The sequence below is a fragment of the Anser anser genome, assembly GCF_964211835.1.
Source record: "Anser anser genome assembly, chromosome: 3".
Taxonomy (NCBI): domain Eukaryota; kingdom Metazoa; phylum Chordata; class Aves; order Anseriformes; family Anatidae; genus Anser; species Anser anser.
The window spans coordinates 57,009,724-57,035,316 of record NC_139722.1 but is presented as its reverse complement, the minus strand read 5'-3'; the positions used below and the strand labels follow the sequence as shown (position 1 = coordinate 57,035,316).

Sequence of the window (25,593 nt, the reverse complement as noted above, 5' to 3'; positions counted from 1 at the left end):
TATTGTTATTCAGCTTAATATTATTCTTACTTCTAAAGCAGGTATAATTTGGTTTCTCCATCACGCAAACCCACTTGTAGAGAATACCCACAGAAAGAAAATGGATTAGGCTTTTTGTCCAGAAGCTCTTCAAAACATGAAAAACCCAAAGAATCTCACCAAAACCAGGTGAAAGGACCCCATTTCAAGGCTTTTGAGTTGTGCATAGCTGGAAGGAGTTCACCTGAAGCTTGTTCGCTAAGGCAGTGTCATAAAATCAGTGACAGGACTGTGCTAGTACAGGAACTGAGGAATAATTTAAATCCCAGCTGTGGAAGGAAGCAAATCAGTAAGCTAGCATCACCAGGTAGCACAGTACTACTGGCATCACATAGCCTCAGGACAGCCATGAGGTGCTGAACCTGGGGAACCATAATCACATTGTTGTATCATATAACTGTTTATCCCTACAGGGTCAGACAGAATTGGAGTCCCCTGTGTGATGGAATACATATGAGATGGTCAAAACAAATTCTCAAGAAACTTCCCTCAGGCCTCATAGTAATGAGTCTAATATTCAGTTCCTGGTTATCACAACTCTGATCCCCACCCCCCAGATCACATTCAAAATTTCCTTTGCTCATATAAAGGGATTTGTGAAAGGCAGAACTTCTTCTTCTAGTCTCAGCTCATTCTGATATTGTTGCCTTTCATTCAGTCAGGGAAATGAACATCTCAGAGAAAACCTTGTGTGCACTGGTCAGGTAACTCTATTTAAAACTGACTTCTCTCCACTGAGTTGGAGCAAACTTGTTTTCAGACAATTATTATACAACGTAGCTTTATGTGAGCCCAGTTCATTAAGAAGGAAAGCTTTTAGGGAAATAAATGAGTGCAATTCCACTTACAAAGCTCCCTGCTCATTAAAAAACAGTTTATGCTTTGATGTGTACAATTCAGTTTTCTGCAAGGATTGGTGAAGAAATGCAGGTGAAAGCTGATAGAAGAAACAACAGACAACGTGTATAAGCATAAAGATGTCTCTTACAGTAATCCTTCAAAACACTAATGACATACAGTCTAACATTATTGTCAAACAGAGAAACAGCAATATACTCTGCTCTGAGGCAATGTCAAAGATGCCTTAACCTCATGTTGCTCCTCGGCTAACACAATGCGACAGTGTTATTAAATTAGCACTTTACAATGATTCGTACCTTCTTCCCATTGTGCTGATTTTGCCCAGTCCTGTAGTGAAAAAATAGTCTTTTTCAAGTACCAATCTATATCATTAAGAATCACATTTCCTTCAATCATTGTGCTGCCCTAGAAAGGAACTCCACCTTAATTAAATAATGCCTTTTTTTTTTTTTCCCATTAGGTTCAAAGAGTTAAAAATTGATTACATGAGCTCTTGTCTCCTTTCTCACCTATAAATACTCTTACCACTACACTAGTGCAGGAGGAGGCAGCCAATGCACAAGGTATGTGCATGACTGCGTGTATGTGTGCAGAAGAGGTGGAGGCTGCTGTCAAAAGGGAGGTGAGGGAACAAAATTAACAAGGATAAATCTGAGTGAGGGCTTTTGTGTGCAAGACGTACTTCCTGCACAACTGAAGAGCTTTGTGTTGGCTAAAAAGGAAAAAGGCATCGACTTTATTACTGCAAATAGATGTAATATATGGCACTCATGATCAGCATAAAGGAACTGAGGACAGGGAAATTAATAGTCCAGTATTAATTTGCTGCTAAGGATATCTGATATATATATGTATATTAGGATATCACATTATACATATTTTGAGCACAAAAACAGGATATTGGGATATGCTGCTTAATTAACAGAATCCGAAGCCTATATCAAGCAGAGACACTTCCTAAAAGATGAATATTATCCATCTGAACTCAGTTGAAGACCTTTAATACAGTAGCAGCTCTCAAATCATTTGTGGTCTTTGTATCTCTGACAAAAGGACCTGGCCATTTACTTTTCAACATTTCAACCTGGACAATCCAGAGACGTCTAATGTTTTGTTTGATTCCACTCATGAATATTTTGGGACCCACAGAAACACCCTCTTGGTCTTTGCCTCATTTCTAATGGCATCATAAGTTAGGCGGCTTTTATTTTTCATGCACTCCTATGACTCCCCCCACCCTTCTCCTCTGCCTTCACTCTTTTGGCCCTGCTCCTGTAATGCAGTCAGTCCTGCTGTTATACCTACATGCTTTACACACAGTGCTCATTTCTTTAGTCCTGCTCTGTCATTTGCTGGTGTCTCTGGAGGAACTGCTAGTCTTTTGATCTTCTCAGGTCTCATCAATATCTTCCCAAATAAAAAAAGGAAAAAAGAAAAGAGAACGTACTTTTCCCTACAGAACTCTCATTCTCCTTTCTTCCTCTTAGTGCTGTAATTTTACAAACACACTGTTCCTTTAACCTCTACTGTCCTGCTGACACCCTCCTGATCTCTTACTCTCTAAGCCTCACGTTGAGAGGAGCATTCTGCCTCTATTTACGAGGCATCACCTCCTTGTTCCCAACCAATACCTCAGTCTAGACTGAGCCTATCTGAAAAGGCACTGCAAAAATTATTTTCCACAGCTTGCTTTATCCTCCCATTTCTTCTCCTTTCTTCCAGTGAAATTCAATCACTCCATTCATTTTCAAGAGTCTCTGCAGCTTGTCCCACCTAGCTTGTCCCCTCTCACTCGTTGTCTGAGTGAACCACTGATGAGCGACCAGCTTGCTGTCAACCAGCAGATAGATTTCAAACTTTCACACTTTTCTTTTTTGCTGCATTTTAGGAGAATTTTCCACTAGATAATACACAGTTTACTCATTATTACAATTCATAACCCATTTTAGGGTTTTTCTGTCATGTCTACAAATTGCTGGCAATGGTCAAAGAGGAAATACATTAAAACTGCAGGCTAGTATTCCCTCTGTTTTCCTTTTTTTTTTTTTCTTTTCTTTTTTTTTTTTCTGCCTGTATGGGTTGGCTGGCTTTTCATGTACTTTGAATGTTGGTTCTTTTGGACAGGAACTGCTACACCTTTACTTTGCAATCATAGTGTCCTCAGCACTGCGGGGGACTTTTAAGTAATATATTATCAGTAATATATTTGAGCGTCTGAGTCTAAAGCACAAGGAGATAGTTCAGAAATTCCTGTGAGAGTACACTATGATTCTCTGCTCTCATCTCTCCACAAGGGCATGAGACTATAATGTCACCTGTCCTATGTTAACATTAAGGATTTGAATAGTACCTTATTCTAATTACTCTTAATCCTTCAGAGAAACAGAATATTATAGCTTCTGTGCTCTTCTAAGTGCTTAAATACATACATGGACAACCTTACTGTAATATTTGTTTACTTTGCAACGTTTATGAAATTATCCTGGTAACAGCTTTCTGAGATATTTAGGAACTATTGTTTGTGTAGTACAGACAAGAATTGGCATGACTTAAGCACCCTGCCAAAGGTCATACTGTAAGCCTGCAACAGAGCAGAGATTTTGAAGCTGGCAACCCAGCTGCTCAGCTTTATTATTGCCTCTTAATAGCACAGTTATGCTTCATGATGTTTTAAATCAATCTGACAGCATCATAGCTTGAAAGGTATTATGACGCAGACTTTACTGAATCCCATACAGTATACATTTCCTGTAACTATTATGGAAGGTTAATTACAAATTAAAAATTTGAAAGCATGAAATAATAATTTTAATGATTGCATGAAGCATATACTCACATATAAATACAGGAAAGAACAAAAAGAAATTAAGACTAATGTACAGCACATAAATGTCAGTTGACAACATGACTATGAAAATGATCAATACCTTTGTGTAGCAGTTTACTTATGGTTTTATTTATTTGGTATGTAAGTTACCATCAATAATATAGATACAGTATGTAAGAAATGCTCTCTGCCCACTTGTTTTACTGGAATAATGTTACACACTTCATCTTTTAGAGGTCTATATAACTAAAAACTAAATTAGCTAAGGTGATGCCTTTGCATTAATCTTATTCCCATAACTCGGGCACTTAGTTCTACTAAAATCAATAGACTTGTGAGTGGGTAAGTGATGAATAAAAGACAAGCATAATAAATACTTTATATCCTGAGTTGGCAAATAGATATGTAATTTTGTCACACTTATCTCCATGGCTGATCTTTTATTTGCATATTTTCAGAGTTTTGATCTACAAATGGATTTTAATTTGTCGACTTTTGCAAGAACAGCCTTGTGGGAGTGGGGGCAGGTCATGCATAATCAAAGAGTAAAACACAGGCAGAAGGAAGATGCAGAGAATCTGAGCTGTTTCTGTATGAAATGCAATTACCATTATTATAATTTCCTTGTACCACATAACGGCCTTACTATGCTGGGTGCCATCTACATTTAGAGGCTTTTTGAGAGATCTGACGGATCCCTATCTATGCAAATGGTACATTGTCTTATAAACTGAACATGACAAATTTAGGAATGCTTTTCTCACTGCAGCAGATGGTTTCATAGAGAAGAAATTACTTTCTCAAGGACATTGTGGTAGACTTGGAAGCATAACCCACTGACCTGACACACAGCTCAGGTCCTGAACTGAAATGATTTCCATTTTCTGTACTAAGATGTGTTCAATAAAAATCCAAATGAAGAAAATTCTACATAGAATCTGTAGTTAGAATTAGATGGTGTGGGCACCTCTGAGACTATAAGATTGAGACACTTTTATGTTACCAAAAAAAGCATCATATGTCATTTATACACAGAGCCAAGGCCTTCTTTCAGCACTGACATTACATGCTAAGATCAGCAGCAGTGTACACCCCACACTGTGTCCTCCCAGGCACTGCCTGCCTATGGTTTCCCTCCTCTGTTGCCTAGGGATCAGCGGGAACTTTGATTCAACCTCCACTCCATACATAGTATGCAGAATGTAACTCAAATTTCACAAACCAATATCAAGTCAAATCTCCATTAGAACCACTGATCTCATTCTTTACCTGGAACAATCATCTCCAGAGATCAGTAATTTAAGTATATCTATCTATTGTGGATAACCCAGGAGTCCTGAAAATGAAATAGTTTCTCTGATGTAAGCAGCGAGAATCAATAACCATTAAGCACATAAGGACATTTTAATGTATGAAGCATATGAGTATCCAAGCCGTGCCATCACCAGACCAGTTCATTTCAGTAATACATAGGCATGAGGGACAGGCAGAGCTGTGGTCCTCACAGAGTGCATTGGACAGTCCACGTACTCAGATGTCACAGCACTGCAGATGAGGCACCCGTGGTAGAGAAGAGCAAAGTGTAGAATTTGGCCCAGTATGTGAGCACAGTCTGCAGCGACAGTTAGCTTTGTGCAGCAAAACAAATGAATTAGCTGTAGCTGAGATGATCCATTTTTTGCCCATACATATGCACAGAATTAAAAAAAATAAAATACTGTTGGCAAAATGCAATGACACCTCAGATAAGAAGAAATTACCTTTACAGTCATATCTATGGTATTCACCAAAAATTGGGGAGGGAAAAAAAGCAGGGAGTCATTCAATAGAAATACTGTCCCCACATCCTTTTCCAGATCTCAGGGTTTCACATGAAACAATAAATCATACCCTTAGCAGTTCTGCTCAGCCCAATACAGCTGCATGCTGCAGGTGGTGCCCTAAAAATACGTTTGTTTATTTTGCATCACTGCAGGCTGCAAAGCTGCACTTAAGGTTTAAATAGGTTCCCCTTCCTCACTCTAGACCCCTCTCTCTCTTTTTAACTTGCTGGAAGAGGATGGTAAGATGTAGAGAGAAATTGATTGCAATAAGACTCATCTCAGTCTCAAAAGAATCAAATGGGAGGTGTTACTATGGAGCACAAAAGGAAAGCTGACAAGCATAGTGTGTGGCACTGACATTTTGGTGGTGTGCCATTTCAGAGAACTCCCATGAAAACATCACAACAATTGAGTGAAAATCAGTGGAATTTTCTTCAAAATAAAATTCTATAGAACTGGGACAAAATCAGTCAGTGGCTGAGCAAGAAGTAATGTTCTGAAATGGGAATGGCTACAACATGGACATAATTGTGCATTATGTGGTTATTTTTTTTTTTTCTGATAGAAGGATTGATTGATACTGCTGTACAGAGGCTATAGTCTCTGACCAGCACCACCTGATGCACTAAGTGCTTTGTGGCATGAAACAAAGGAAAGGTCATGGCTGCTTTACAATCCCCATTATCACTGTGGGTTATTTCAGCCTGGCTTCACATACATGAGTGCTAAATACCCATATCAGGATAATCCTTGTTTTATCAGAGCATTTCCTTGCATATATGTGATCTCAAATATTTTTCCCCATTTTGAAACTTTTCTAAACAATGAACATTCAGCTAGTCAAAGCACAGAGTTCATCAACAACAATTTTCTGTTACTTCTTCAGTGTGTACTGAACTAAGAATTTTATCCAGTTGCTTGCTTATCCTGAGTAAAATCCACTCAGAAGAAGCTGCCAACACATCTGTGCATCATTGTGTCTGGCTCTCTTTAGTCAGGTAAGCATTATGCAATAAACACCACAACTCTGCATGCTGAGGACTCTTCTGACATTTGGGATCATTTAATCCTCCAGTTATCTAAATTATTACTTTTTTTTTCTTTTTTTTTTTTTTTTTTTTTTTTTTTAAGCAGTAAAAGAAATAAAAATCCTCCAAAATTTCACTCTTAAAAAACTATCTGTGCTGACTTGCGCAAAATTAGCAGCAGCATTTGTACCATTCACAATCTCATGTTTTTGCTTCTACAATATATTCCTCTGGGGAGATAAGGTGTCTTGTAGACAGTAAGTATTCTGCACCTCTTCAGGAGAGTCTCTGTCTGCAATCCTTGAAATATTCCATAGCCCACTTTAAGCCTTTCTTTTTATAAAGTATAAAAAGTTTTTGTTTTGTTTTTGCTTTTGTTTGTTTGCTTTTATATATAGCTTTTATTTTAGCTGTTGTATTCTTTCCACTATGCATATAGCAAATACCACATCTTTGTGGAGCCTAACCTTCTGTACCTGGATTCCACATGAGTTTACTAGCAAGCTGTACAAAATACAAGCAGGGTAATGTTTTCAAAGACTAATATAAGTGGGCCTTAATGAACGTGAATTTCTTTGTAACTTTTTATCTATAGGCAGTAGAAAACATCCTTAAAAACAAGCTGCAATGCCACGTTTGTGAAAAAGCCAAGATCAACATTAGTTTGATCATTGTCATGAAAGCAAGTAACCAATTTGTAGGTTGCAATTCATAGGCTTACCGTTAAAGTGCAAGATCCACTTAAGTGCCCATAAAAGAAAATTGAAAGGAAAGATTAATTTATTTCTACTAACTGGAGATAAATCTGATGTAATGTTTGGGTTTGTGAAAGCTAGTTTACTGAAAACCAAGCAAATTATGCTCCTCTAGCTTTGTGTCATAAGTCCACTCAGCACCAGGTAATTCCTCTGTTTCTCACCATATTTTTTTATGATTGTGACATTATGCTAGCATTTCTCTTAGAAAAAAAATCCTGTGCCCACAATGAGAAATGTGAAAGTGATGTAAACACTAAAGGCACAAGCACCAGGTTTGGAAAATTGACCCATACTTTTACCATGGTGCTCTTTATCCATGATACATTTACAGTAACATGAATGGAAATATAAAAGTAGCTGTAGTTGGCTACAGTTACGAGGTTACTGGTGGTTTGTTATTCTGAACCATTCCCCTGTCTTGCTAAGACCATCCTTATCTAGAAACACAGCTCTGTTTAGGCACAGACACACAAAAAACCTTGTTGCACTGAGAAGAGAATCAAGCTTGAAATACATATTCCTTGAGTTTCTTGTTCATGATAATTGCATACAAAGAAAAAAACAAAACAAAAACAGAGAAAAATAAAGGTCTGGATATCTTCTTTGAAGTTCAGATTGAGTGATAATAATTGCTTGTAAATAAAGTTGTAAATCTATAAAGCTATTTTAATCTATTTACTTACACATTTCTTTGCGCTTTTCTGTTTGTTGCATTTGCATCAGCTGTATCTTGTCAAAATTACAGTGAACTATCTGGAGAAGGTGCTGCTTTTATTGTACAGATCTGCCTAGTGCCTGCCTTACTAACTGCTTGGTAAGCAGTCTTTTGCTTTCCTACAATGGGGACAGCAGAAAAGGATGGAGGAGACCTGGGAGGTAGCTGGGCTTTCAGGTGAATCAGATAACAAGCTTTTACACATGGAGCCCACACAGAGTTGTATTGACACAGAGATATATTTTTCTGAACTCACCTGGCCATTTATACCTAGATTGGGGAATAGACAGATAGAGAAGCTGCTAACTTTTTGGGTAGCTGACAACCACATCATATATTGGGGACTGTCCAGCTGCCTTACACTAACTGCTGGATATGGACAACCAAATATCCTTTCTGCCTTTTTGCCAGTATGGTCCCTCCTTTGGCAAAATATTGGAATCTTTTGACCAGAAGTTTATATGGTAGGAGGCACTGCACCAAATTTATATGTATAGTTACAGATTTATTTGCAGTCATTTATATATATAGATTTCACTTGAGCAAAAACATGTAAGTATCACTAGGGCAAACAGAAAAATGCAGCTTGTCTTTCAATGCAATTAATTCAGTGTTTATGTCGCCTTTTTACCTTGCTGAAGTACAAAGGACAACACAACGGGAAATGACTAGTAAGGTTAAATATGGCTTAAGAACCTACCAAATTCCCTCCAAACAAGCTGCAAGCTGTTTTATGTTCATCTCTCTCTCTCTTTTTTTTCTTTTTTTTTTTTTCTTTTTTTTCCCTGCACCTTGACACTGGATACTTACTCTTCTATAAAGATTTAAGACCACTGTGTTTGATTTTGATATAAGAAGTACAATGTTTTCTTCTCTTGGGAAGAAACTTTCCCATTCTCTTCAAGTGCATATTGGGTAATATGGTTAAAAACAAATTGATCAGTTTTCCTGATTAAAGATGAAAAATGTCATTTGACTGGTCAGCTACGAGTCTTGTGAATGGATTAGTGAATCGAGTTTTACTATTGAAAATTTTTCCTTCATTTTAGTTTTTCTTTTATATTCAATTTGGCTTTCATGGGTATAACTTTAATTTATTATGTCATAACTTATATCCTATAAGTGCAATTTGAATGTAACCCGCTGTAGTAATGTGAGGCCATTGGTCAAAATGGAGTCCAGTAGGACAGGGTGCATCATGCCAGTCGTTCTTGCAGTGTTGAGGATGTACACTGGAGATTTTCATGTAAAGATGCCTTGAGCTGGCTGAAATACAGAAGTGTCATAGCAAAACTTCTAACACTCAGAGCTGGGATTTGTAAATCACTGTCACAGTGCTCTGCTATTCTGGTAGTAACATTCAACAAGAACAAAGTTAGAAAAGACAATGGGAGTGAGGCTATCTATAAACACTTACTGCAAGGAAGATCTGAAGAGAACTGTGAGCCACTTCTATGTACTGATACTCTAGAAAACACCCCGAGACAGTGATATAGCGATGATCCTCTGGTGCCCAGTCTGGAGCTGGAGTTACTGAAGTAACGGTGCAGCCCGGCCCGTTCTCCATCCACCATGAACGATGCATTGAGATATTAAAGGTCAGAATGAGATCTGTTTCCTGCAAAACAACAAGTGAAGAATTAATGCTCTGGGATGGTACTCTGGTATAAAATGCCTCAGCTAGAGATTTCACAGCACGCATAAAGAAGCAAAGGCCAGCAATAAAACTGCACTGTAACATGAAAATTAGTTGAGCTTGCCTGCAGCAAGTGCAAGTAGCTGTACCTTGGCAGGCAGAATTGTTTTGGAGCAGAAGAATAATCTTGCAAGCCACAATCTACTCCCAGACATTATACTTGCCTGGACCATACTGTCATTCTTGTTGCACTGCCTATTCTTCTACAGAAACGACAAAGACTGATTGATGTGCACATTTCCACAGCAATCCTCCTGTGCTCATTTCCTAGAAAAACGGCCCATATTTTGGTAGTATGATCTACCAAACTGTACAAGAGTAGTCAGAATCTGAGACTTTACTAGGTGTGAACCATAGACTTTACTATGTCTGGATCATCTGCAAGGAGTTTTTTCACATGGACTCTGCAAAGCAGAACAGTGGTTGCTTGGCTGAAATATTAGAGAAGGTGCAGAAAAAGAATCCTTAAAACCATTTTGTAATGCCTGTTTCAGTCTTCTAACTTTGTAGGAATCTGTAAGGAAACAGCTAGTGTGCATTGCCTTGTCTAAAGATTGCTCAGCTTGTTAAAAAAAAAAATAAAGTGGGCAAAGAGGCCTGCAACCTTCAAGTCTCATGCAGCTGGTACAAGAGAACTAGTGCAAGAGAGTAACAAGTCAGCCATGCTTTCCATTAAGATTACATTTATAAATACTTCATAAAGGATTAATGAATGATTAATATACATCATAAACAATACTATGGGTATGACTTTCATAAATTATACTTGGTTGCACATTACTTGAGGGTGCTATACATAGTTATAACAAACCTATGGACTTTGTGGATTCTGTAATAGCCTACCAACCCTTTATAAATTATTTATAAGTGTAACCTCATTGTAAAGTGTGACTATCTAGTCTGTGTGCACGTGCTCAGTCATGCAAAAAAAAAATCCTTTTAAGTAATGTCTTTGCACAGCCAAACTCTCCCCACACCTAACCTACATTTTTTTTTCAGCCTGTTGATGACATTAATAATTAAGATTCTCATAAAATTTTTAAAACATAACTATTTAATTAGTTTTACCATGACAAAATGGACAGAATGCCATTCTGTAGCAGATATGCTGTGTCCATATTTCCCTCATTTCAAAAACAGTCATTTTTTCAATCTCACTTATTTTTCTTTTGTGCACTAATTCAAGAAAAAGTAACTTCATCCAGAGAGGTTTTGGATAATGACATGACTGACACATCAATCAATCTGTGAATATACTTTACTCCATAGTATTGCTGATTTGCTGATTTTTTTTTTTTTTTATTTTATGTTGCAGTTCTTATCTGTTTGCATTTTTTACATTTAAAAAATTTTATACATTAAAAAAATTAATTACTACCCTTCATAAGCACACCCAGATATCAGATGACAAGAAGGACCATAAATATTTTTGCAGTGAATAATTATCCTACGTTCTCACAACAGCATGATCCATAATAAACTGTGTGAGTAAATATGTAGTGATTCATATAATTGAATGACATTGGAAGGTGAAGAAAGCAACTGTGAACTTTAAGATAAATGACCCAAATTTTCCAGAAATTGGTATATTTACCTATAACTATAAGCTTTCACACCCAAGAAAATTTTCCTTTCTCTGGGCCCCTCTCTAGCAAAGGTGCTAGTCTAGTGTTTACCAGATATTTCTTGGAAATGGGTATTTTCCCCCAACACTCAAGCCAGAAGACTAGGTTTCTTTCTGGACTCAGCGCTGTCACAGATACTTAGTAACACGCTGACCTGTTCACCTGGTGTAAGAAGTTGAAGAATGAGTATCTTTGTAGTAACTTTGCTTAAAGTAATAGATTTATTCCTGAATGACTAAAATCAAAATCCATCATGTTTTTGTCAGAAGACCTTTAAGTCGTTCTAGTTACCATGGAAAATTCTTAACCTCTAGTCTTTTATCAGAGCAGCAGCATGAATGAATACGACTCATTGTCTGGCTCTTTTTTTTTTTATCATTTGCTATACCTTTAGAAGTATCATGATAGACTAAAAATATTTTACAAAGTGCAGACCAGGGATGAAAAATGTATTCCTTGAAAAAGAAAGGGATATGGAAAGGAAATTGGCTGTCAGGAACCAAGTATTTGTTATGTATCTGCCAGATGATGTTAAGATGGATCAGGAAGAGCTAAACATAAAGATCAAAATTGGGCTCTGTGGTTAGAACATCATTTCTCTGAAGACAGCTATGTTTGCTTACAAACAGTGCAACAGTCCAAAACTTTACAGGTTAAAAGCAAAAGTGCATAGTAAATATAATTACACATTGAAATATTTATAATTACACATGTAAATAAACTTCACAAAGTCCAGATTTCTTCCACCCCAGAATCTACCCCAAAATGATTTTCTGAAATAATCTACTGTATTTAGAAAATTCCCTTGTCCTCAAGTCATCTTTTGGCAGTTAAATTGAATGCCGTGATTTGGACTAAACAATCTTGTTTTGTTCATGAATATCCTTTTAGTGCTTATTAGTAATAAATTACAGTCTTTATCGGATCTATATTCTATTTCTACCTCTAAGCAAACAATAAAATGCTGTGTTATTTCATCTGCTCAGAAAAGAGACCTGATACTCATCACAGAGTTATAGCACTTAATTCTTGATATTAGGAAAAACAAATAAATAACTCAAACTGAAAGCACAGACTTCAAATCTTAAAGACATTTGAGTATCGTGGTTAAGAAAACTTTCAAGCAGGGTCACCATTACGTACTGAATTAATTAATAAACAAGGTCAATGTTAAAAAACAAAACAATTAAGTGGAGTCAAAACCTGGTTCTGGTAACATCAGACATCATCCATGTCTCAGGGCAAAAATTAGCTCAAATAAAAATGTTAGTGAATTCAGATTTTCACAAGCAAACACATGAGTTAGGCCCTGAAAATCCCTATCCCCAAAATATGTGGGATAAGAATAAATGCAGAAGGAGCCTATTCACTGCAATGTCAGCTGCTGCACAGTCAGATCTTCTCAGACATAAGCTGTTATGGGCTTTGATCTTGTCTATAACCTTCAAACCATGTTGCCCAGTATGCACGTATATTAGCAGAGCATTTCCTGTTTAGAAGTGAAGGTCACCCAGCCTATGAAAAAGTTTTACTTAGTGAGAAAATTGATAACGACTTAAATCTCCTGGAAGAACTGTGTAAACCAGAGAGGATGATGTATCTATCATTAACATCCCTTATGCTGTAAAGATTTAGAACTATTCTTGGACAAATTCCTCTTGCTATTTACTTTGTTCACTTAGAATACAGTTTTAGTGGACATAGACAAAGTATACACTGGAAGCAGGAGATTTTTTGTACTCTCCAGTGTATTTGCTGTCTGTTTTCTTTTCAACATCTGTGGCTCAAACAGCGTTCAGGGAATTGCAGCGAAATGGTCTAATAAGCCCTGAAGCTATGAAACTCAGCAAGAACTGTTGATACTCATTGGACATGCCAATATGGTGTTGTTCATAGTCTGTATGTCAAGGAAGATTCCATTATCCTAAATTCAACAAACAGCTGCTTCCTTTGTGGACACAGAAATACATCTGTATGAGCTTTATTGATGATCACTCTGATGCTTTTGTAAATCCTGCTGATATTGTAAAGCCTGTTAATGAAAATTGGTGCATTAAAGTAGATTTTGCTATTCTTCAAGGAGTAGAAATTCAGAGGAAAATATATTAGTAGGACATGCTTCCTAACACTCCTAAGATGGGTTGGTATTTGTAGTGGTCATGATCAGAACTGCTGGGTTAGACAAAGACTAGAGTTTGGAGGTCTCAGAGACTCTGATATCAAAGATTAGAAACTGAGACATTTTCAAAATAAGTCTGTAATTTCATTTTATGTTGGTTTGTAAAAAATGTTGAGCTCTGATGATTTGTGCCTGTGTTTAACAGATAATAACTTTTGCCTGAGTTAACTGCACAGTACATAACATTTGCTGACTGAGGACAGCTGATGACAGAACATGTCAGTAAAAAACTTTGCAAGAGTTGCCAGAAACGAATATAACCTTCTTTTTATTAAGGAACACCAGGAGGCCAGCAGTGTTCAAAATAAAGATATCTCTGTGTGCATTATATTGCTACTACTACATATTAGTAAATATACTGTCTCTATGTAGTAATTGCAAGATTCAGTGATTTTGTTATGTGTTCTGGTTTAGTTTAGAGAATCTGATACCAAATACAGTGCCAAGAGAAAAACGAGTCAACAGTGATTCAGGGTGATTCTCAGAAAACCATAGGATCTTGCAGGCTCAGGAAATTAAATTGTACTGACTTCAATGGCTGTAGCTTGCTGTGCCATGGGAAACAAGTTTCTTCTGTTTTTCTAATCAGGAATTGCTGAAATGTGTGCAAACCTGTGAAGCTTCAGTACCAGTTTTGTCAAATACAACCATAAAACCATTTGTTTAATTTTCCAGACTCAAACTAGAAAGAACAGACTGCTTGGAGACTGAATGATCATATAAGATTTCAGTGATAAAAGATCAGGTTCTGAAAGCATTCATAGTTCTGGATGCCTCAGATGCACAGAGGTCTCTATAGGCATTTATTTTATTATTATTTATTTTATTTTATTTTATTTTATTTTATTTTATTTTATTTTATTTTATTTTATTTTATTTTATTTTATTTTATTTATTTCTGTTATCTCACTTTTCCACTAAAACTAGCTCCCATCAGGCAGTACCATTTTCTCATGCAAGCAGAACTTCCCCTGTTCAAAGAAAAAAACTAGAACTTTACCCTTCCCTTCCCTTCCCTGCCCTGCCCTGCCCTGCCCTGCCCTGCCCCTGCCCTGCCCCTGCCCTGCCCCTTTCTCTTTTTCCCTTTTCCCTTTTCCTTTTTTTTCCCTTTCTCTTTTTCATCCACAGTTGGTACACAGGAAATAATTATTTTATGATTTTGTAGAGAACACAGACACTAAAAGTACACGATCTTTTTATCCTATTGCATCTGAACTAATTTTATCTTCTCAGCTTTTTCTTACATGTGTGTAACTCCTTCTCTTCTATGTGAATGTTTTTTATTTTTTATTTTTATTTTATTATTTTCTTTTTCAGTAACCTGGAATCCTGGATTTTAGTTTCCGCTAACAAAACAATTTTTGTACCAGCTTAATTCCAAAATGAATATGGAATTTCATTTATGTATATGAGATAGGATTTAGCCAGTATGAATCCACCCAACAGATTTACTTCTGAAGTTCATCCATGGAAAACAGCAGAAGTTTCCTGACTCTTAGCTGTCTTCAGTATTTTGTTAAAAATGCTCTAAATGTATCTTAAGCAACTTCCAGTGTACAGACAAAGATTTCAATGAATTTCAATGAATTTCAAAGAAGTCAATGAATTTCAATAAGGATACCAACATAACAGAAAGGGATGACTGAGGTGTCCTGATTTTCTTGTCTAAAATGAAAGTAGTGTTACATTAACAAAATACCACAGTCCTCAAAAAGCATAGCTACTGAGATACAGGGATTAACATTGTAGCTTATTATTCCATTATATGAGCCCAATCCATAATCGTATGAAATTGGCAGAGCTGCAATCAGTATTATCTTAAGATCTTCATAGTTTTCTAGTATTGGAATATATACATTGACAAACCTAACGAATTTGATCTGCTTTGTTTCAATTCATTACAAATAAATTAAAAAAAAAAAAGAAAGAAAAAAGAAGAAAAAGGAAGACACCTACTAAACTCTAAAATATTAATTTCTTCAGTAACATCAATTTTTTTCATGAGCAGCTTTGTTCAGAAATTTTCTATCTATACAGATCTTCAGTTTAAAAATATCATTAACAGAAAGTAAAATCTTACAAGTTGTATGGCAAGTTTAAAATAATTTTTACTATCCTATGAATATTTAAACAGAATATTTTAATTTTAGGACTAAGAATATTCTGGATGAACATATATATATATGTGTGTATATATATATATATATATATATTTGGGGGATGCAAACCAAGATAAATAAGCCCATTCTGGTAGTCCAATAAGGTACTGACACTTACTACTCGGGACTGACAGGTTACAGTTCCTGTGCTCTTGCACAGAAATTTTAATCTGAGTCTTCTACATAAGTATGTCAAAGTTCCTGAGTGGCAGAACGTTTGTAATTTCTTGGACAGTGACTTTCTGGAAGATTTAAGATTATGTTATGATAAAATACACTAAACTAGGCACCTGACCAGAGGTCCCCACATCCCAGAGTAGTAGCTGACTCTATGGAATCTTATTTATTTCTCACTGTGGCAAAATCAGGGATACCATTTGGGAACTGAGAAAATTTGTTGAAGGGAATTGAGTTGGATGTAATACCTTACTTTGAAACCTTTTATTTTTGACAAGTGGCCATTCTCCAAGGAAAACAGCTTGCCTTAGAATATTGTTAATGCAGGTTTCCAGTGGGCAGTTTTCCAACCTTAGCTGATCTGCACTCTTCTAGCACTACTGGTTGGCACAGAGTTATTCCCAGATTATATTAGAACCAACACCAAAAACTAGCTTCTTTCCTTCCAAAAGACAAAACTCTTCTAAAGTTTGGATTAAACGTGAAGATACCAGGTGCAACTTAAACACTTCTTGGTGTAGCAGAAGGTGATGAACTCACAGATGTTTTAGGGAGTAAAGTAATAGCTTCACTGTGGAACTGAGTGGCCTGATTTAGGGCACAGCTGGAAACAGGATGGAAGCATATAAACAATTTTCCCACACCAAAACTCTGTTCCATGAAACAAACCTTACAAAGTGTTTTATGAGTGTACTAAACTCAGTGTGGATCTGGATTTCTTTCCAAGGAAAAATGAATGTTCTGAAAATTGTTCCCAAACCTTGATGATTTGTTTTCTAACTGAAAACACATGATTTCACTGCTTTCACAAAATATTTCTACTTGTTTTTATGAACAAAGTATAATGCTTTTAAACTAGTTTAATTTCTTTAGTATTTTGGAACTTTTTTTCTTCTTTTTAAATGGTAAAGGGGGTCTCTTGATTTATCTAGATAAATATACTGAACCATAATGCTTAGAATTTGTAGACACGAGTATAAATAACCTCCTAATTCTAAAGAAACCCCTTTTAAGCACATAGACATCTTATATTTGGATAATATCCAAAAGTCTGTGTGGGGCTTCCAAGTGAGCTGGGAACAAAGTTCTGTGGGCTACAAACAGAAAGGTCTAAGGCCTCGAGTAAGCTAACAGGGTTAAATAAATATCCTTAATGTTTCTCTTTCTGGAATGAGTGTTTTACTGCATTGCCAAATCATCTGAATAATACTTCACTTGTGAAAGTGTAGAAGTTAAACTTTGGTAGGTTTATGGAACCTATGCAGAAAGATATTCCTGCTGATGTGGTTTGCTTATTGTCCATTGGAGTTGGTTATGTAACATAAGGGAGTGTAATGGTGTAAAACAAAAGGCATGGAAAAAATGACAAACCTTAATTTCCTGTTTCCTATGAATTTGTATTGTCTGTCAAAATTGCAATATTTTTTTTTTTTTCTTTAAACAACCAAATTCATTCATGACCGTAGGGCAGATATCAGGTCTACAATGACGACAATTTGTCTGAATCAACCTCTGCTGTTAGATACATAAAAAAAATACCACTGGCAGCATATACAGGAAGCAATACATAGACTTGAACAGAGCTCTCAGATCGCAGAAACAATGTTGTTATCACAAAAGCGGTGTTAGGAAACATCTAAACATCTGATCATTGTCATGAAGAAGGGCTTTGTGAAACACCAAGCTGAGGATAAATACATACAGTACACAGCACATTATAGTTTAAGGACTACCAGCCAGCATTGATTTTGTATGTATTAAGATTTCAGAATAATTAAAAAGAAGCCTGGATGAGCTGGGAAGTTACTAAAAGGAGCATGGAGTTGTCTTACGCAGTTTGATTCAGATCTAGCCCAGATTAATATTTTCAATATTTCTGTGAGGAGGTTGCAATAAGCTAAAGCACTAATTTTAGCTAGTCCTCTTAACCCACTTGCATTCTCAGTATGAAATAAAGTAGCCAGATTTAGATGGTTTGAATTCCTCTACAGTTAATAGAGAGGACTCAACTGAAAGAGGGTGCTAAGTATTCCTGAAAAGCTGCTTAGAAAAGCTAAATAAGATGTTGAGCAGGAAGCCAGCTGCAGAATGCTGGAAAGGAAGCACAAAGTCAGAAGTGGAGTATGGGCCATCTCTGTGTAACTTATATGTCTTGTTCAAGGAATGGTGTGAAAAATGATTCTGGATTGACTATTTCAGGTTCTTTCATTGTAATAACCTTTATTTCATGCCTGAAAGGTTCTAGATATTTTTTAGATGAAGAAGACATTTGTCACAGGACCATATTGTATGACACTGATAAACTTCAGTTCATAAAGAATTCATTTTTGTCCTTGCAGGTGATGATATTTATTAGAATACCTAAGGCTATATTCAGATTTGATAAATCAACCTCATTTCATTTTACATGCAGTAATTAATTTAACAGTAGGTGAAATTGTTCTCCTTTTTTTGTGGTGTGATATTGTGTCACTCAGCATGGACCACAGATTAGTTTTATTAGAACTAATTAGATTATCCAGTACTCTCATCTAACTACAGAAATAATAAAATCTAACATATCTTGAACACAGAGTGAAATACAGATGTTTCGTATATTGACTGCTTCCTGCACTTGAGAATTATTTGAATTATCTCTAAGAAACACATTCACATTTTTTTTCTTGTTCTACAGCTGGTCATTCTCTTTTTTCTACACTGCGCTTCAGAAATAATTTTGAAGGATGAGGATTTCCAGTTGGATTTGGAGCTTAATTTTAGCTTAAAACTTGAAGAAAAGAAAATAATGGGAACACTACCACAAAAATTGTTTCAACATTTTTCAGAAGATAATATTATATTTTTCCAAACTTGACTTTTCAAGGAGTTTGGGCAATATTTGTAGATTGGAATGGAAAATATTAGCACTCCTATATATCCATTGTAGGTGATATGGGTTCAAATCTTCTATTTCCTGGATTCAGAAATGAGAAATAAGCTATTCATAAATTTCTACTCTGACTTTGCAAGCTTCATGGAAACAGACTAAAAAGAAATATTGTCATCTGCATTAATAAACAAACCACAACATCAAACAACTTGAAGTTAGCAAGCATTTCAAGTGTACTTCCATTCCTCTTGTGAGCTATTGCTAAAGCTTGACAATGCCCACCACTTCAGTAAACTACAACCTCATAAGGACAATTTGGGGCCACTTAAAAAGATTCAGCACATAACTCTGGGTAAATGTATGGTTTTTATTAAGTTTTCAGAAGCACACCCTGAAGAATAATATTATGATGCCACGCAATATTTTTCTTAGCTAGTATAAAGAAAAGTACCCTAAGTACTGCAAAATAAACTGTAGTAATATATACCAGTTAAGGTACTAATCCATAGATGAATAGCCTGACACTTTTTTACATGCTGACTACTATGCATGCAATGCTGCTAAAGCATAGAAGACTACTTGCAGAAAATAGGAACACCTAATTTAATACAGCAGAACTAGCTCAATAAAAGGATCCAATGTTTTTCTAATTTTATACTTAGCACCAGTTCATATAACATATACACCATTTGTACTTAACATTTGTAGATAAGATGTAAAAAAAATATTATGCAGGTTCATCATGCAGCGTTACAGTTTTGAACTGATGGTATTATTAGGTGATAACAAGTCATTTTCAAGATATTATACTATTTCTTCCTAAAGCTCTTTGCATCAGCTTTTGTTTCCTGTGATTTATTTCTTTTTTTTCCCTTAGATACAAATATTTTCATCTGGTATTTTGTGGATGACACAGTGGTTAACAAATGAACCATGTTATTTAATGTTGTAACAAATACTGTTTGGTATTGTATTTTCCAGTGTAGTCTTTTCTTGCTTGTACAAGCTTTACGATCTTGTTAACAGTTAAATTAAAATAAATACAGAGAAGAATAATATAGACCGATTTAAATACATCCATTTTAAAATGGTTGTTGTTGCTGTTTTTTGCTTTTTATTTTATTATTTTTTTTTTCTTGCTTGCTTTTTACTTCAGGTACTAAGTGCAAAGAGACTTTTTTTTTTTTTTTAATAAAAACGCAACACAAAAAACCCTGTTAACTGAAGAGCAGGATCTAATATCAGGTATACACCCTTAAAAGTTAATTCCTAGGTCAGCGTATTAGTGAATTCAGTGACAGTTCACGTCAGGTGTCAGGTACACCCTCATGGAAGACTTAGATTTTGAAGCTGTGCTCCATCTCACAAGACTGTGCAAATTGTCTTTCAATTAAAATTTCCGTTGACTGGTTCAAGACAATTTAAATAGGGTAGGGAGGTGTCTCTAGTTCTGCTTTCACATGGGCCATTCAGTAGTTTGCTAGCTTTTCAGTGAGAAAGCTAATCTGGCTTTTGTGTCTGAGCACTGAATGGCAGAGGAGCAGCTCTGCAGTAAAAGACCTGGGGTTCCTCGAGGAAAATAAAGTGATCATGAGCCAGCAATGCACCCTCCTGGCAAAGGAGGGTGTGGAGTGTCACCAGCAGGTGGAGGAAGATGATCCTTCTCCTCTGCTCAGAACAGGTGTGACCATACTGGAGTGCCGGGTCCAGTGCTGGGCTCCTCAGCACAAGAGAGATATGGGCACATTGGGGTAAGTCCAGTGAAGGCCACCAAGCTGTTCAGGGACTGGACTGGTTCAGTGCTGATATCAGAAGACCTATGGGGTCTTGCTGTCCATAAGTAACTACATATTGGGAAGGCTTAGAAAAGGCAGAGCCAGACTCCTCACAGAGGTGCACAGCACAAGGACAAGAGGCAACAAACACTGTAAATTCGGACTGGGCATAAGTATTTTTTATTGATTTTATTATTAATTAATTAATTAATTTATTTATTTTATTATTTATATATTTTTTACCATTAGAGTGATCAAACACTAGAACACGTGCCCAGAAACGACGTAAAATCTCCATCCTTGGACATATTCAAAACTTGACCAGAAAATCACTTAAAACTGTCATCTAACTGGACTTCCTTTGATAAGAGAGTTGCAGTAGGTAGCTTTCCAACCTAAATCATTCTGTGATTCAAAGTTTTTCCCTTGAAGACTTAGAAGTGTTGCTGCAGTTCTTCAAGAGTGAAAAACAAACAAAAATGTCAAACAAAAAAAACCTAACAAAACAAAAAAAATCTAACAAACAACAACAACAAAAGAAAACAATGCCAGAACGGATTGGATTCCTGTTGCATGAAGATCTATGGGGTATTCCTCAAAATCCTTCTATAACATACTGGGAGCACAGTAGTAATAAGTAAACAGCAGCTCAAATCTGACTTGCAGGCTGGATTTATAACTAATGCATCATCTATTTCTGAAGGGAAAACATACTTCCAGGAACCAATGAGAGATTTTTAACTTAAATATTTTCTGACTTGCCACAACCTGCCTGTGTCTCCTTCAGTGGGATGGGGAACGAAAGGATTGCACTGGAGTAGCACAAACAGTGGCCCTGAAGATATTGTAGAGACTTTTAATGGTGCAGCTAAAATTATATATATATATTTTTTTGCCAATGAAATATCGCAACTAATCCAGAACAAATCAATGAAAGTGGTCAAAAACACAGGAAAGTTCTTTCAAAATAATGGCTCTCTCTTGCATTCATTCCACTTCCATCATATCATCACAATATTAAAGTCTGCATATTTTATTTGCAAGCAGTTCATGCTGGCTAGCTAAAATTTCACTTAAGAAAACCTCTTCAGTATACAGATTTTTATCCAAAGACCCTCCAGTTTCTAGCCAGGATTCAGATGAAACACTAGGACCAATGATCTTTAACGAGCATAGGCTGAGAGAGGTAACTAGAACAGAGATCTGTCTCTGTAGACTGAATCAGTAATTGAAAACTTTATTTAAAAAACTGATGGGGAGTAGATTTACCATTCTAACCGCGGTGTCTGTGTCAGCTTCTTAAATTAAGTTTTCAAGAGTTGATTTAGCCCAGGGAAATGCAGAAATCTGGTTGAACCATCTCTTGGGGCCGCTTATAATAATTTTTTTATTTGTGTTTAGTGCTAATGCAGAATTAGAAGAACTCCACTGTCAAGATGTTAGGAGATCAATGCTTTTATTACTTTGAATTGGAAAGTTGGTATACACAATAGAACACTCACAGGGGAAGAATGATACAAAGAGCTCTTATTTGATTTTCCTGGTGTTTAAGAATATTGCAAAACACTGTGAATTCAAAGAAGTAGGTTTTTTTTTTTTTTTTCAGTTGAGGAATAGTCATAGCATATCTGGCCTATTAAAAGGAGGATAGGTAAAAGTATTTTCCTGGAAATAAATACCTTCCTAATGAAAAAAAAATATAAAATTCTTTAAATAATTCACTTTTCCAGTATATATATAATTGCTTCACTACGTAATGCTAGCAATATACCACGTGCTCTCTTTCAAGTAAAACTCTCCTCATGAAGTACTTATAAGAAGGTTCTTTGAAGTACTTATAAGAAGGTTCTTTGTTTACAACACATATAGCTTTTCCATCATCAGCTTCGATTTTTTTAATATTATTATTATTTTTATTTTTTCTTAAACAAATGCATTGGAAGTAGTGGAGCTTTTGTCAATTCCTGGTACTGGAGCAGTCTTCTATAATGCGCATTAGTGCAATTTGACTTAATTGGAAGCTGAAGCTTTCTAGAGAAGGTAACAGAAAAGGTTCATACTTTTCTAACTTAAAATAAAAGCTCCAATTTCATCTGAAAGAGTGATCTAACAAATGTTATTACATTTACGGAATGCATCTTTTGAAAAAAAGAACAGATTTCTTCTTTGGCAGAGTTAAGGCTGAAAATCAAGATTGTGTAGTTTAGCACTCAAAGCTTAGGAAGACAGACTCCTTGGTTCTAATTACACACTATTTCATCAATCTCAGCAAAAGACAAAGCATCTTGTAAAGCTTCATCATTAAGTTATCCTCATATGTTTTTCAGTCTTATAACAATTCAGTATAACCTGTAGAGACTTACAGCTTAATCCTAGATAAATTTAGAATTTATTTACTTATTTTTGTACTGTCAGTAATCCCATTAAACGAGTGAAACTCTTGCAGTATGTGAGATTCAATTTGTTACGTTACGTACAGACCTTCAGGTAAACATTTCTGAAGACATGCAGTGAACCCATAAATATGTCTTTCCATATTGAAAGTGACATGGATATCTTCTTCATTTTGGATATGTTTTTCTCTGCTGACTCTGTCCAATTTAATGGTAAATATATTATGATATTATGATTTCCCTGCAGGTTGAAAAGAATGAGACAAGTTTAATGTTGTCGAAACCAAGACATACTACATCTCTGCTTTGACCTACAATGATAAGGCATTCTGCAAGAAGGAACACTACATCCAGAAAGAAATTTCAATAGTTCATGGTCATAAGGGAAAGACGTGTCAAGTTATGGATTCTGTAGCGAATCAAATTCTTCTAATTAATTCTGATTCATTTTGATAATCCAATATTTTGATTAATAACATGAATGATTGAATAGAGAAGAACTATTAAACATACAGTGAGAAACAGCAAGTACATTCGAGGACAGGAATAGCATTTGGAGCCATCTTGAGAAACCTGGGATTTATCCTGGAAAGTGCTATGCACTATGGACAAGTGGAAAGTACACCAGTTATGCAGAAATAACTACATGTGCAAATATGGGATAGCTAAAAACTGACTGTGCATGTGCATTCTACAAGGTAGTGGATGGTTATGGTTCACAAATTCAATGGGGGCCAACACTTTTGTGTTGCTGCAGAAAATTTGATAACTGTTTATACAATCCTAATGGGTTTTATGAACTGGAGGGTTGTTTGCACCACTAACACAATTCACATTAACTTAGTATTGGCAAGGCTTCAACTCAAAAGATTTTAAGAAAAACTGTGGACCAATTGAGAAGCAAGCAATTAGAATGAGCAGAGGTCTGAAAATAAAACCTATGAAGAAAGACAGAAAGAACTGGGATTTCTTAGCTCAGAATAGGGAAGAATGAGAGCATAACCAACTGTTGAAAAGAATCAAGTAATGTTTTCCTGCACATATTGGAGGAACATCCATCGCTTTCCAGAAGCTACACTACATTGCTAAGATAACACACATTAGATTTTGAAGAAAATTATTTCTAAAATTAAGGGGTAGGAAATCCCAGGAAGAGATTGCTTGGGGAGTCTGTGAGATCTATTGTTGCTGGCATTGAAGAACAAGATGGACAAACTTCTCTTTCATTTTTCATACATATGCTTGGTATTTAGGTTGGGAACATGGACTAAATGACATACTGAGTTATTCAGCAATGTGAGTCTGTGATTCAAATAACTGAAAGCATGGTTCTGGAAACACATAATGTTTATAAATATGCAGCACAATACTAGTCATTCCATTGAGATTTGATATATTTAATATAATAATTGGAAATACTCAACGTGTAAGGCATAAATTTAACTGAATTTAAATATAACACTTTTCCCTGAAGTTCTCTAACAGATATGAACAATTTTAATGCAAAAGAAGAAAGATGTGTTTCTAGAATCAATTTTAAGCAAACAATTCCCTAAAAAAAAATATTTATCCTTATGTTCTCAACTTTTGATATCATGATTCCTATATATCCTTTCTGTGGAACTCTCAAAAATACATTATGGCATGTGATGGCTGAAGTTCATTTTTCTATCTTTGTTTATCCTTCTCTGAGCTAGTCACCTTTACAGTCAATGGAGCTGAAATGGCATGTTCAGGGTACAAGTCATCTCACCAGGTGCAGAAATCTTCAGTATGAAGTGAATCAACCCTTAAAATGCACTTTGTCTTCAAGTCCTTTGGCTTTAAAGAAGATCTAGATACTAATCCAAATATAGATATCTGCATTTTATGGAAATCATATATTTAAGACATAAAATTAGAAATATAGATAACTTGGAATACATGGAATTTGGATTAAAAATAAATAATTATATATGTATATATGCATAATTTGAGAGCCACATGTTTGCTTTAGAGCATGTATTCTCTGCAGTTAGATGTGCTAAGATACTTTTACTAGAAATACTTGATGGTTAGATACTGGCACAGGTTGTCCAGAGTTGTTCAAAGTCAGGTTGGAAGGGACTTTGATCAACCTGATGAGCAGGGAAGCTGTCTCTGTCCATGGCGATGATCTTTAAAGGGCTCTTCCAACACAAAAGATTCTGTGATTCTATGATTCGTTGTAATAGAACTTCCATTCAATTAATCTGGAATTCACTCATACATGCAAAAAATATTCTGGTTTAATATATAATGTGGAATTTCTTTTGGAAGAATGATACAATTCTGCTTAAAAATTAAGGTGATAAGTTACTTTTACATATGTATTGTGCCAATATTTCTTAAGTCTTTTGGAAACTTGGCATTCACCAAGCTATGAGCTCATATAGCCGGAGAAATCTGAGGGCTGAGACAAGATTCCTGGTGTCTGTGATAGTGGAGAAGTGATTTCTGATCTGATTAACTAAATGGCTGATGAATTCCTGTGACCTCAGAGAACTGTGGCAGTACTGGAGTCAGTTCCCACAAGAGGACAGTTCTCAGCCTTCTCCCAGGATTCTTTCTGTGGCTGTAATTCTCTGGAATAAACCCCCAAACTTCCAAACTACTTCATTGGAACTGTCTGTCAACTTCTCTGAGAAGAC

The 25,593-nt window shown here is 35.8% G+C and overlaps 1 protein-coding gene across 3 annotated transcripts in view; it reads right to left on the bottom strand.

Moving 5' to 3' along the window:
• The window catches only part of NKAIN2 (sodium/potassium transporting ATPase interacting 2), a gene marked incomplete at its 3' end in the record, with an annotated part of 585,648 nt that overhangs the window by 79,513 nt on the left and 480,542 nt on the right, over positions 1-25,593 (bottom strand). For 2 of the 3 annotated variants that reach the window (XR_014582403.1, XM_083831381.1), the window contains 2 exons: positions 23,013-23,165; positions 9,469-9,669 (listed from right to left, as the gene is read on the bottom strand). Coding sequence is in view for 2 of the 3 variants with exons in the window: in XM_083831381.1 (XP_083687507.1) it covers positions 9,469-9,669; positions 23,013-23,096 (285 nt within the window). The remainder of the gene's footprint in view (positions 1-9,468; positions 9,670-23,012; positions 23,166-25,593) is intronic. The other variant, XM_083831382.1, reaches the window with a different exon arrangement.